The sequence below is a fragment of the Aspergillus saccharolyticus genome, assembly GCF_003184585.1.
Source record: "Aspergillus saccharolyticus JOP 1030-1 unplaced genomic scaffold BP01scaffold_2, whole genome shotgun sequence".
NCBI classification, from domain to species: Eukaryota; Fungi; Ascomycota; class Eurotiomycetes; order Eurotiales; family Aspergillaceae; genus Aspergillus; species Aspergillus saccharolyticus.
In genome coordinates, this window is record NW_020290612.1 from 179,737 (window position 1) to 192,652 (window position 12,916).

The 12,916-nt window shown below is 50.3% G+C and overlaps 3 protein-coding genes across 3 annotated transcripts; 1 reads left to right on the top strand and 2 right to left on the bottom strand.

Moving 5' to 3' along the window:
* Positions 1 to 15: 15 nt before the first annotated feature.
* BP01DRAFT_352707 (histone H4) lies at positions 16 to 984 on the bottom strand. Its single transcript, XM_025574002.1, has 2 exons — positions 931 to 984; positions 16 to 662 (listed from the first exon to the last, which is right to left on the bottom strand). Exons 1-2 carry the CDS (start codon positions 938 to 940, stop codon positions 361 to 363), a joined length of 312 nt encoding a protein of 103 aa, XP_025435165.1. The 5' UTR covers positions 941 to 984; the 3' UTR covers positions 16 to 360.
* A 1,187-nt stretch (positions 985 to 2,171) lies between these two features.
* On the bottom strand, positions 2,172 to 4,253 carry BP01DRAFT_420221 (protein phosphatase regulator GAC1; the record flags this gene model as incomplete). Its single annotated transcript, XM_025579448.1, has 1 exon — positions 2,172 to 4,253. One exon carries the CDS (start codon positions 4,251 to 4,253, stop codon positions 2,172 to 2,174), a length of 2,082 nt encoding a protein of 693 aa, XP_025435166.1.
* Positions 4,254 to 9,294: 5,041 nt separating this feature from the next.
* BP01DRAFT_378752 (uncharacterized protein) lies at positions 9,295 to 10,735 on the top strand (the record flags this gene model as incomplete). Its single annotated transcript, XM_025577083.1, has 3 exons — positions 9,295 to 9,336; positions 9,424 to 9,553; positions 10,371 to 10,735. The coding sequence occupies 3 exons, from the start codon at positions 9,295 to 9,297 to the stop codon at positions 10,733 to 10,735; spliced, it is 537 nt and encodes a 178-aa protein (XP_025435167.1).
* Positions 10,736 to 12,916: the final 2,181 nt, after the last annotated feature.

Sequence of the window (12,916 nt, forward strand, 5' to 3'; positions counted from 1 at the left end):
ACTCAAGGTCAATCCATGTGACATCCGAGTCCATCCTTGGACTGTGATTTAAAAACAAACTGCGATACATCAAGATTAACGACCAAGCCCGACCATTTCCTGAAACCCCGTGACCCATTGCAAAAAACGACAAATCCCAAGCAAAAGAAGGCCGAAAGAAGATTCCAATTCTCGTCACTGCGATTGTCCCATCCACCAATCCATCAAGACACTCATTCTCAAGTTTATTCTGACCACCAGCGCGTAGAGGCCAACAAAAGAGAATAAAGCTTAGTTTTCGTGCAGTTCACTTGCTAGACAGGTGAGAAAAGAAAGGGTATGGGCGACGATGTGACGAGATATTGGTAAGAAAGCAAGCGCTTAACCACCGAAACCATAGAGGGTACGGCCCTGGCGCTTGAGGGCGTACACGACATCGAGCGAGGTGACAGTCTTGCGCTTGGCGTGTTCGGTGTAGGTGACAGCATCACGAATGACAGATTCAAGGAAGGATTTCAGAACACCACGGGTTTCCTCGTAGATCATAGCGGAAATACGTTTGACACCACCACGGCGAGCGAGACGGCGGATAGCGGGCTTGGTGATACCCTGGATGTTGTCACGCAAGATCTTACGGTGGCGCTTGGCACCACCCTTGCCGAGACCCTTTCCTCCTTTGCCGCCTGTAGATTCGGGCACAATTAGTATCGGAATAGAGCATTATCGGATTAGAGCAGTATTGGTAATTAGAAGGATGGTGAGGTAGCATCAAAAGCACAAGAGAAGGAGATGACAAGACGCGAGGCTTGGGCCAGAGGTAGTTATCACGTGTCGTCAGGGGTCAACTTCATTCGGCCCCAGGCGGGCAACGGTCCCAGTCTCATCACGACAGATGCCATGACGATGATGAAATTTCGCGTAGAAGGAGAGAAATCATCAAAAGTTACTTACGTCCAGTCATTTTTGAAGAAAGTGATTAAAGATTGGAACAGATGCGGAAAAATCGATAAAACGCGGGGTGGAAAATAGATAAGTCGCTAGTCGACTTGACGCGTAGCGGGCCGGAGATTCAGAGGTTGCAAGAGGAGGGGAAAGGAGAGACGAGAGGCGGTTTAAATAGGTTTGCGGAGTGGGCGGCAAGCGAGAGGGTGTTTTGGTATGACTAAGCGTCCAAGGGTGATCTGGAAGGATCAAAATGGAATGGAAGAGATTGATTGGCGGGTTGCGGGTGAAAAAAAGGGCGTTATGAACGGCTACTTTTGAAGACAGTGAATGGCAGGCCGTTTACCGTACCTATGTAAACTACAGGCAGACTGTAACTACTGCCGCAGCCTGCCCAGCCGAGCCGCCTTTCCGCTGCGGGAAGGTCAGTCACATGACCATCCTTCTTTCTGATCTAGACTCAAGGATGCAGCATGAACTACTTATGGCATGTAGAAGAATCCCTACTCCAGACACTTATGGAAATTGAAGATATTCTGTGATTCACTCAGTCAGAAGTCAGACTGCATGCGGCCATCCCAAGAACTCCTCTCGTCAAATGACAGATTAAATACAGACAAGCTATCTTCGCCAGCCCCACCCACAATAGAACATGTACGCACGCTTGAAAGAAAACAATGATCGACATGCTGGAAAGAAAAAGCATATGAGGCCGATGCTGATCGACTTTTTGAAAACAAACGCCATCTGAATCTCACTGACGTACAAGCAATCAACAATAAACAAATAATCTGAACAAAGTTTGAGCAGGCGAGGAAACGATAAAAGGCATCATGTCATAATCGTCATCGTAGTTGAAAACTACTTGGTAGAATGTTGATTAATAAACAGGATACTTGTCAAGCATCGTGCCTGATTCCCGCGGTTTATTACACATCGCAGAGAACCCAGCTAGACGCTCCAGACTGCGTATCCGAGATAAATATTGGGAGCCAAAGGACCGCTGAACCCTGGCCCCCCGCATTGGAAAGTCGCCAAACAGTATTGAAAATGTAACTGTGGCACACATCTGGTTTCGGAAAAGGAGAATGACGCCGTCAAAATGACTGGATATGGGGTGAAAGACGAGATGAAGTGTAACAGGGTGATGTTTGCCCATCCATGCAAACATGGTATCGCCTCGATACTAGGTCTGGTTTGTGTATCGGTATTGAAGGAAAATGAGGTTTCGAGAGTTGTAATGTCTTGCTTTATCCCTGGATAATAGCCGGTGTGTTTGTTTCTTTCAAGAAATTATTCTGAATGTACGGAAATCCGATGTGACTGGGGGAGGAGGTCCGTGAATCACCACCATAGGCCGCCTCAATATGAGGTGACGAGCATGGTGATCCGGCGCTCGAACTGCTGCTGGAGTTCGTTCGGCTTGCAAAATCTCTGACAGTTGTAGCATCATTGCCGTCGGTTGAAAAATTGGAAGAGCCAAAGAAACAATATTTATCCACAAGCTCCTTGTAGACGGAGGACTCGCGATGCGGCTTGCTCGATACTAGAGTGGAAGGTTTGTGATAGGATGCGGAGCTTGTCTGGTGGCCATTACCAGCCGTAGGAATGGTGCTGTTATCACGAGCGGTTGACCGCTTCTCGGATGCGTGCTGATGATGAATGTGCGGTGGGGTATTGGTTTTGGCCCGTGCAGCCAACGTTGTTCGATCATGTGTTGGTTTGGTCTTCATGGCCGCCGACAATGATGCCTCAAAGTCGTAGCGATTGCCAAAAACCTGATGATTCTGCTTATCGCGACGAATAGGAGCAGCGACCTCAACATCGTGGGGCTCGTCGTCGCACAGTGGAGCCTCTTTTCCGGTCTTGGGAGGCGTGCCGAAAGACACATACTTATCCATGTCAGAGAAGTTGTCAAAAGACGGAGGCATTGATTGAGGACGGCTGGTGGAAACCACAAAGCTCCTACTGCGAGGCAACGAGGTGCGGGGCTTTGCAGGTTGAAGGTTCTGCTGCCCGACTCTAGGTTTGGCTGTTTTGATGAAATTAACTTGGAAGTTCTTGTGATGGTTGTTGTCCCAGTATTCTTGGCCCTCGACATTGTAGCGTATGCACACGAACATGGTCTTCTTTTCGAGGTTTGTCTGGTCATTCAACTTGATATTGAATGAGAACCTATCGTAGGCATCATTCGCATGATCCCGTCGGTGATTGTGATTGTATTCTGCCGTGACCTCAGATACAGTTTTCCAATGATCCAACGTGAAACGAGCCGCAACGTGCTTGTGAAAGGCCAGATTAGCAACAGCCACGACACCAATCAGGGTATTCTTGTCGGCAGAGAGGTGTAGACGTTCCAGACGGACGCGTTGATGTGCCCGAGAGGAGACATCAGAGGGGAAGTTGTTGAGGGCAATCTCCCATTCCCAGGCGTTATCATTAGCCGTATGACGGAAAGGGAACTCCCCAGCAGCGTCATAGTCATCGACAGGAGACGTGTCCGCACTAACAGCTTGGGGCTTGTCCAGCTGCAGGAAGTGCCGAATATGTTCCAATTGAGCATCAAAATGGACAGCTTTAGAGAATGTTGGCGTCCCCGGCATACTAGACGGACGCCGCCGCGCCGAAGCCGGGCGAAGTGCGGGGCGAACCAGCTCTCCCGACTTCTTGCGGACCATCGGATGCTTTACACGAGGTTCGTCGTCCCGATCACTTTCTTCCGGCGAGGTAGTTAAGACTTCGTCTTGCTTGTGATCAACCATAGACTCAGTAGCGGAACGCGAATGAGAGATCTTGCGAGCTTCCCGGGAAAGAGGTGGCCGCATATGTTTTACGGAATCGGCAGTTGAAGATGCCATGCTTGAAGATGACTTCTCCTCCTCAACCGGTCTTTCTGGCGAGGACACCCTCCTTTGCTCGATTGACCTCACGGCTGCCTCCAGTTTATCTAGTTGCAGCTCACCCTGTGGTCGATATAATGTCTCTTCATCACTAGAATTGGGAGCAGAGTCAGGAGGGGAAATCAAGGCCCCTGGAGGAATAACGGCGTCACTCAGGGGTGGAGGAGACTTTCGGATGCTCGACTGCGAGTGGCTGACATGGTCTGGATTTGAAGAATGATCTGGGGCTGGGAAGGTAAATGCCTTGCTATTGGAAGGACTCCTTCGATGCCTTCGCACATAAGAAGTCGATGAGTAGGAGCGTGGTAGGTGTGGACGAGGTGGGTGTGAGGAGACCACGGTGGGCGAGTTAGGACAGGAGTTGGGGGTGAGTTGAGTGTGTTCGATGTGCTGCGCGGAAGGCGACGTCTTCAACGGCGCAGTGTAGGGCATCCGGCCGACCTTGTGTGGTTCAACACAAACAGCGGGTGAGATAATAGATTGATGAAGAACCCTCCAGAAGCGAGGTGTGTTGGTGAAAAGCAGGAACGCCTGTCTGTGATCAAGAGACTAAATGTCCGGGAATGTGGCGTCTTTGAAAGTGGTCTTATCTTCGAGTCAGTTTCGAGCGATCAAGATTGGAAACGCAGCGTAAGACAGTGATAAGTAGGAGGGACAGAAGCTTGGACCCGCATGAGCGCAAGGTATGAAATAGGTGGGAGGGAGGATAAGGAGTAGTTGAATGGCTTGATGACAGAGCTGGGCGTGCAACCGAAAGTGGAGGAAAAGTGGTGTGACTTCGAGGTTCCAGTGGGTGCCGATAAGTAGAAGGAGCGTTGGAGGCAAAGGCTTGGGCGGAGGGCAGATGCAGCAGAACAGGGGTGTTACGACACAGAAGATCCCAGGCAGTAGTACGAATCAAGAACCAAGCGATTGCGACCAAGCAAGTCACCGGGCATACATTCTGATGTCTTCAATCTCGCGCGGAGGAGGGGGAAGATGGGGGAAAGAGGACATTGACATTGAATTGGGAGGCGAGGCGGGCGGAGGCTGAAGATCCGGTGCTGTTAAGTACTTACCTTGGGAGTTCGACATCAGTTTGATTGCGACATGGGAGTTGGAATCTTCGAAAAGGGACAGAAACCGCCAGGGATATTGATTGCAAGTGAGACTGTGGTGGAGAAAGAAGCTGGTGAGGGAGGAAGAGCGAAAGAAAAAGAATAAGAAAGATGGAGGTCGGGTTTGGTTGGTTGAAGGCGAACCGGGATTGAGTGAAGTAGATACAAAGAAGTGAATCGGAATGGAGAGGAGGGAGGGAGGAAAGGAGGAGGGGACCAGACTTCAAAGCGGGCTCGGAGGAGGATGGAAGGGAAGGGGAAATGGAGTATATGAAAAGATGACAGTCTCCAGGGCGGAGTGGGAAATGGAGTGAGCCGCAGTTGACGGTATAAAGAGATAGAAGTTTTAGAAGAGACGTTGAAAAAGAAGTTTGTGAATAGAGGATTGGTTTTAATTACATGTCTGGAAATAAATTAAAAATATCCGCAGTGTCCCAGAAAAGCTAAAATCATAATTGAGAAAAATCACGAAATAAAGGATGTTCCTAATCTGAAAAGGTCGACATAATTCAGGAATGATATTGATAAGGGAGGAGGAGAAGGAGGAGCTCGGACGTTGTCGTAGGCAGAATTGAGGAAGCGCAGGCAAGGAAAAGGAAAATTCGGTACGGGTCTCGTTCTGCGATGGGCTTGCAATGGCTGTCCGCCAGGGAGGAGGGGCAAAATCTGAAGCGGGCAGTAGTAGATGGGCGGGTCCGTTCTTTCAAACCACTACCCACCACCAAACCTCTACTGCATTGAGTAGATGCTCGTAGATTTCCTTCTTCCATCGCTCCAGATTCACTTTTTGACTTTGAGATCTCCGAGGGCAACAGGTGTCTAGCCCCTCATCTGGCTCGTACCTCTCTTCTGCTACTCCCATACCCCTCTGGGGAGAAGATCACTATACTAGAATTTTACTAAGGTGCATTAATCCATGAAGAAGAAGGCAAAATGGATGGTGACATGACAGGGGCAACAAAAAGATAACGGGGTGGGATCGAAGCTACAAGTCGGTACCTTGGACTACCAAGTTGCCGCCGTACCCGGAGCGGGAGCAATGAAGATGAGAGGATGATGATGATGAAGGTGGCCGTGGTATTAGTGGTAAATACGAGTTGCTGGGATGCTACTAACCAACTTAAAATAGGCGATCGAACGGTCTGGGACTGGGGACGATCCCCAACTGTCCAGTCAATGCGTTCCGGGCTGGTGGGTCCCATGGATTTCGGTACGTCCTCTGTCGTATGTCCGTACGCATGGAAGGGGGAGAGAGAGCGAGGGAGGGAGGGAGAGAAAAAGAAAAAAAATCAAAGAATTAAAACAATTGACTTTATGGAGTAGACAGTATGATAGCACTGGGTTTTTGTGAGACCGTCTTGTCTGTCTGTCTGTCTCCAACTAGTCCCCAGTACTACATACAATACAGTCAAACAGTCAGTCTCTCACTCACAGACTCATACTGTACCTTGTCCTGCCCAGTTTCCTTCGCCCCCCGATCGCATTCCCAAACGGCACCATGACAATCAAGGATTATCAATAATGATCTCTCCTGCGATCCTCCCATGTCATTGCTCTCACCATCCGCTCTGAGATTGATTTTCCCTGGTTCTTCACGTTTTGCGCCATTGGAAACCCTAACCGCACATCATTACCACTATTCTGGCTATCATTGATATCAAAGCACATCACCACATGTAGCTGGAGTCGAGGGCAGGTGATCTTCAAGGCTGCATGGCCGGAGTATTCTAGTTAGTCGCTCATGTCTTAATGTTCATTGGAGGTATGTGTGTAACGATGTAGGCCCTACTCTAGTCCGTTCGGAGGAGGTATGATGTACGTGCTAGGCCCAGAAGAATGTCAAATTTCAAGGCATGGCTGCATCACTTCCGAGGGGCTTCCATGATGTCGGTCGCCATACCGATACGGGCTTCGTTTGTCGGTCTCAGATATGAAAACCCAATTTAGCGGTGATGATGATTATGATCATGGTGATAACAGACTAAAAATCTCTTGACCACTCGGGAATGCTAATAAATCCAACCCTCTCCCCGGGGTTCCATGGAATCGTTACTATCTCGATTGATAAGAGCTCTCGGGGCCTCTGATCGATCTATGCAAGGACTCACGTTCTCCCCCGACCGTGTCTTCTTTGAGTCTGCCGAACTGTTCTCTGCCGCCGTTGCTGTTATTACCTCAGACCCTCCCGAGAAAACCAAAACCGTGTCATGGTACAGCCCGCCATGACCCGATGATTCTTGTACGGAGTACGGGAGACCCAGCACGTCGTAGTATCAGAGGAGAAACACCAGTTACCATGGTTTGGTCTCCACCCCCAGTTCCTCCATTCCACTTCTCCTCTCTTTGCGCCTTCAGTTCAGGGGCTTCCAGGCTCTCCATTAGCGCCGCTCTAAAAATCGCCACCGCCCAACCAGCGGGTCCGGAAGTGTCTGTCGAAGGTCTAGAGGGCAAAATGTTGGGGAGCGTCAAAAACCTGCCCACACTAACAAATCTGTGTTCGATGTATATTAGACTCCTCCCATCACTGGTGCAAAGCCATCTGCCAATCATGGACGATAACAGCTTCACCCTGTACTCGAGCATCATTGATTGATGAAGCGCTTTGCTATACGTTCCCACTTTCCATGTACAACCGACCCTGCCTCCGGGTTGTCGAGCCTCCAGCCTTGGAAACAGTGACCCCGGCTTCCGGCCGGTGGTCCTGATATGGCGCAAGTACTGGTGGTCCGGTGGTCCCTCGCTAATCGAAATGGGGGGGCCTCTGCTTGATCAGCGAGGGATTTCACCATTTGGGATACTGAAGAGAAAGAAAACTTCTCAAGGCATACACAAAGTAACCGAGTAGATGCACTTGTGTGGTGGTGGAGAGAAGAAAAGTTTACAGGCGTAGATGATCCACTCAGATATTGCCTGGAGTGCTGGGAGCTGCACGTCTACAGTAGCAATGGCACAGAGGATGCACACACTACATTGCACCCTTTTTGCTTTTTTGTTCTTTGCTATGGTCTCGAAGGCATGCATGTATCTTTTCTTCGGATTTCAGAGCCTAAGTGACTTTTGGAGAGGTGCAAGTGGGGTTTTAGTCCCGGGCTCGATTACCCACCCGTTAAGTTGTTAAATTGGATGTGCTAAGCACTAGCGTTGTTCGGGCCAGTGACTGATGTTCCAAGGAAATTCCGGATTATGACATCATGAAAGCTGCGCCGGCTGGAGCACTGTTTGCCGGTAAGCGGTCGAGACGCATTCTTGGTGGTGTCAGTTCTCCAGTCGTCACGTTCGAAAATTTCTGGAGTCTGCACGGACCATGAGGGGAGAGTTGGAGGAAAATTCCAACTGCCACTACTTAACTACGTACAGATCCACCGCTCACTGGCTCCGTGCTTGCTGCCTTGGTCAAAGCATATAGAATGACGGACTGCTCCGCACCCGAGAGCCGAGTCACCAAAGCTGGAGTCTGGAGATGAGCACTGGAATTTGTCGTCGGGCGATGACCCTTTAAAGAGTCTCGAAAGGCCCTCTCCATGTCGCATTCCTTGGCATTGGTTGGCATTGGAAGACCCATTGATATGTACGATATGACTGATAACCAGTAATGATACCTACGACGGGGGGCTATGATGCCATACATCGGGCTGAATCGGACTCCCACCATTTTTTTTTTGCCACACAATTGATCAAATCTGACTACCTCAGATATGAGGACACAGTAGAGACCTTCTTCCCTTCCGACCTGCGCTCTGCCTCCCACCTCCTCAGTTTGAGAGTCTGTAGCAATGGTGCGACGGGTAACATGTAGTAATGTACTTTCGGGTTTCGCGCATTGATTAACAGGATCTGAGAAATTCGAGGTATCTCGAATATCATGCAATTGCTGTTTCCATTTATGGAACTTGTGTAACTGGTGTCGTTGTCTAGGCTTCTTTATTCATTAATTAACCTTCTCGCTAAATTCGCCAGCTAAGGTGAAGGCTTCCCGCCCCCATCAAGATAGGTCGAGAGAAGGGGATCTAGTTCGGTCTCCCAAAATAGGTAGGTATATCGTCCACTGCATCCATCGACCTTCATCACCACCCACCATACTGTGTACAGTGTACACACTCACTTTCTCCACCTGTCTACACCCACAATTAACACCACCCTTTGAAACCACAAACCACTGACCAACCAAGCGAGATCGCTCAATTGTGCCTGTCGCATGACCTTCACTTTTGAATTTTTGAAAGGGTTCCTTTTCCCATCGAACTCGGGAGGGCGGTTGTCTCACCACCCTCCATGCCGGTCTTATCTTGTCTCGACTCACCGCACGACAGGGCGCCTCCGGCCCCCCGGTCGCTCTCCTCCTTTGCGCAACTCAATTCGTTCCTACTCAGACCACCATGTCTAATTTGCCACAAGCCACGGCAGAGACTGAGCTTCCCGTCATTTCATTAATGGAGCAGTAATCTCGTCTGGGCTGATTGACAGGCGGCACTAAACAAGCCGACTGGGCTCTAACCCTCAAATAGACCGACCAGACCGTTCCTACTGCATGGGCGCAGCATGAGAACCAGGTATCTACTGCACCTCTGGTGTCTTGGCCCTTCCCGAAACGAGATCGACCTTCCCGCGAGGACCTCTCCGAGCTTGTGAGGTCGCGTTAGAGACTCTTCATTTGATTGCGCCTTGAACATTCTTTCAGATCCAGAAGCAGACTAATTGTCTAGCATCCAAGCCATCCGCTGCGTCGCTGCTCAGTCTAGCCCCAATACTCGCACCGTGCTGACCGGTCTGTTCTCTTCCTGTCAGCCTAGCATGCACCACTGGACGAAGATGTGCATGTGTGTGTGCGTGTGCGCGAAAAATTTGCAAAGGAAAAAAAAAGCAATCCCTGTCTCAAAGGAAAGGTAGCCGAAGGGATATGGTAAGGGGGCACTCCCGAGGGAGGAGCAAATCAACCTGCAGATATGTAGCTGGTATCGTCTTATCACCGAGCACAACATACAATGCCTTTCTTAGCTGCCTTCTGGTGGGTTCCCACTGCAATTGACATGCATCACACTAATTTCCCCCTCAAGCCGTCGTCCGAAACTCCAAGCCCCTTGAAACTAGCAAAGTTTGAGCACTGACTTTGAATATAGACCCTAGCTTCCCCTCTTTTCAGCCTTCGTCGACCTAACGTCTACTAGCAGCTTTGCTACAGTTGGCACTACGGCGGGCGGTCGAGCGCGCCGGCGGAAAGGCGGCGCCAAGTAACACCATCGTAATTCGCTGATCGGCCCCTACCGCCACGTTCGAGCCCTGGCGTCTTTAGTCTCCGACTCCCTTCTCCTCTTTCTCCTCCTGCTCCCAGCCCTGTCAAATACGGGCGTCTCCAGAATCAACAGATTTAACTTTTTCGGTGTCAAAGCTTACGAAACTCCCCACACTAGGCGGTCTAGATAATCTCTCAACCTTCTCCTCTGCTCGTATCTAGAGCTTGTCTCGCGATCAGATTGGACACCCGTGGCCAGGGTACAGCATGACAGTTGTGGAATCCGGCCCATTTCGTCCCGCGCAAAGCGTCTTATCTTCCCTGTCAGCGGGATATTTGTGGAGGTGGAGGAGGAGGAGAAGCAGCAGCAGCAGCAACCCACGATACAGCTTCAGTTTGATCCGATCATCGGATTGGTCTCGGCTTCCCTGTTGCGTCGCAAGCTCGATGCTTTGCATGCAAACTCCAAATTTGTGGAGATAATGTCCCGCACGACTGTCTTCCGAGAAGCGTCTGAAGCTGGGGACCCCGTGGGGGATCTGTCTTCGTGTTCTGTTGAGCTGCGAAGCCCCCATCCCTTGGGTTGACCGATTGACCGATTGGTTGCCCCCGTCTTTTTTTGACCGGGTTGATACTGTGACGGCTATGCTGTGTAGATGCAGGAACTATAGCGATTTGTCGGTCCTTGCCGGCTATTGAACACCAACCCCCCGACGAGCTCTCAAACTCGGCCGTGGTTGTTTGCACTCAGAGATGCGCAGGATTGCAGACGTGATTTTCAGTATCCGATAGCCGCCGTTGGCCCTGAATGAGCAAGCCTGGCTCACCGAGTATTCTATTGTGTGGTAGAGCAAAGTTTCGAATTTGTATAGTTGAGGGCCACATGATTGTTGATCACTGGAGCACAGGAAGGAGTCCGTGTCCGGTAGGCTCGGTTATGTGGTGCCAGATGTCGCTTTTCGGGCCACAAGGCCATGAACTATTGACCTGCGGGGTCCTCCGGGATATCTCGGAGTGACGGCGAGAACGGACAGGCCGTGCGTGGTACTTGGTCCCAGATGCGTGGTAATTAAGTATACTCATTCTCCGCCTCGTTTCCCCAAGACTGGGCGACTGCCGCCATAACCCACTGTCACAAAATTCTTATCAGCTTGATCTGAGCATGGATCAGAGTTTTATCCCGTGATCTGCCTTCCCAGGTGTTCCGGTCAAAGTCATACGGGTGGTTAACGCGTCTATGATATTGATGTTTGCGGAGGTGATCGACTGGGCAAAGTTTGCTTTGTAAGATGATAGTGCAATCATCAGCATGATAAGGACGAGGACGTCTGATCTTTCAGCAGACGTCCTTAGCGCTGCCGAACTAAGGGCGCGCAGTAGAACCTCATTTGGAAGTATGCCGTGGGTCGCAGGGAGATGAGATATGTCGGGCATTATCGCGAAAGTTTGCAACTCACTCTAATCCTCTGACCTTTAGTAACGTTGGTACAGCGTTTGAAATCCTTGCTGGCTCAGTTATAGCGATGATCCGAGGGAAAATCATGCGGTGCCAGTCCCCATCAGGAGTCCGTGGGACTGCCGTCGAGTCTTCTTCCCTCCTTTCTGTGGACTGGCAGGTATCCGATCTCAGACTGATCATTGAGCTTGATCAGCCATCTTGACGGATGTCTCCTTCTCACTGGACAAGCAATTTGATGGTAGTAAAAGTCTACTGCATATGCAACGCCCGACGCCGCTTGCCTTTCAGTCTTTATCATTTATCACTGCGGTGAAAATAAGACTCGCACTGCATTCCCAAGTCTGACGCAATGATTGATAAAATTCGTGCAGATGTTTCGAAGCTCACTTGATTAAAGATTCAGTCTACGTGGCATGCAGCAGAAATTGCGGAGAAAGTATCCGTATCTTCATTGTGTTGCAGCAATGTGATGTGTCTGTAGAATGTGTAGAAGCAATGGAAGGAGGAGGTAAACCGTTGCTGGGCCAGCAGCTCCATTGCTGCATGACGTCAGTTTCTGCCAGCTTATACCGCCCAACACCCACAGCGGCGGGGGGGGATGGCTCATCATGTGGCACCTCCGGCATTCCATCTCCAATTGTGTCCACAACGAGTGCATTGACCTAATCCTGTTCCTCGTTCGTCAATTCTCCGCATTCCCCGACCCAGGCTGTGGTTGATCCCTTGAATTCAATCGCTCGCTAAGAAGCCCATCCCTACAAGTGAGGAGGAGGAGCGAGAGACCGGACAGAAGAATCCACAGAAAAGACAATAAGATACAGTAGACTTGAAGTCTCCCCGGCCAAGAGGCTGTCAAACACGGATCAGTCGGAAATGGCAGATCTATGTTTGGGCAACGGCTGTTCATGCTCAGCAGCAATGCAATCTAACGCACTCCTCTTCACTTACTAACTACATCAGCCAACAAGAACAACAAACAACACCCAGGTTGATTGATTCTCAGCAAAGCAGTACACGATACCAACATGAGAGGCCGCGCATATCCGACCACCGCATCCTGCAAACACACGGAGCCAGTACACATGACAGCAGCTATACCCATGTAAAAGCGATACCAGCCATCCGTCCTGTCCACCCCGCTCCCAAACCTTCACTTCAATGATTTCGGATCTCCATTCTCTCAACTTGGACCGGAGGAGAGTGTCCCATTAGCGCGGTCTTCACCCTTCCGCCACGCAAGCCTAGCCGGTAATGCCACTGGACCGGGGGTCCCGTCCAGCACAGACATCATTTTCTAACTAGCAGGGAA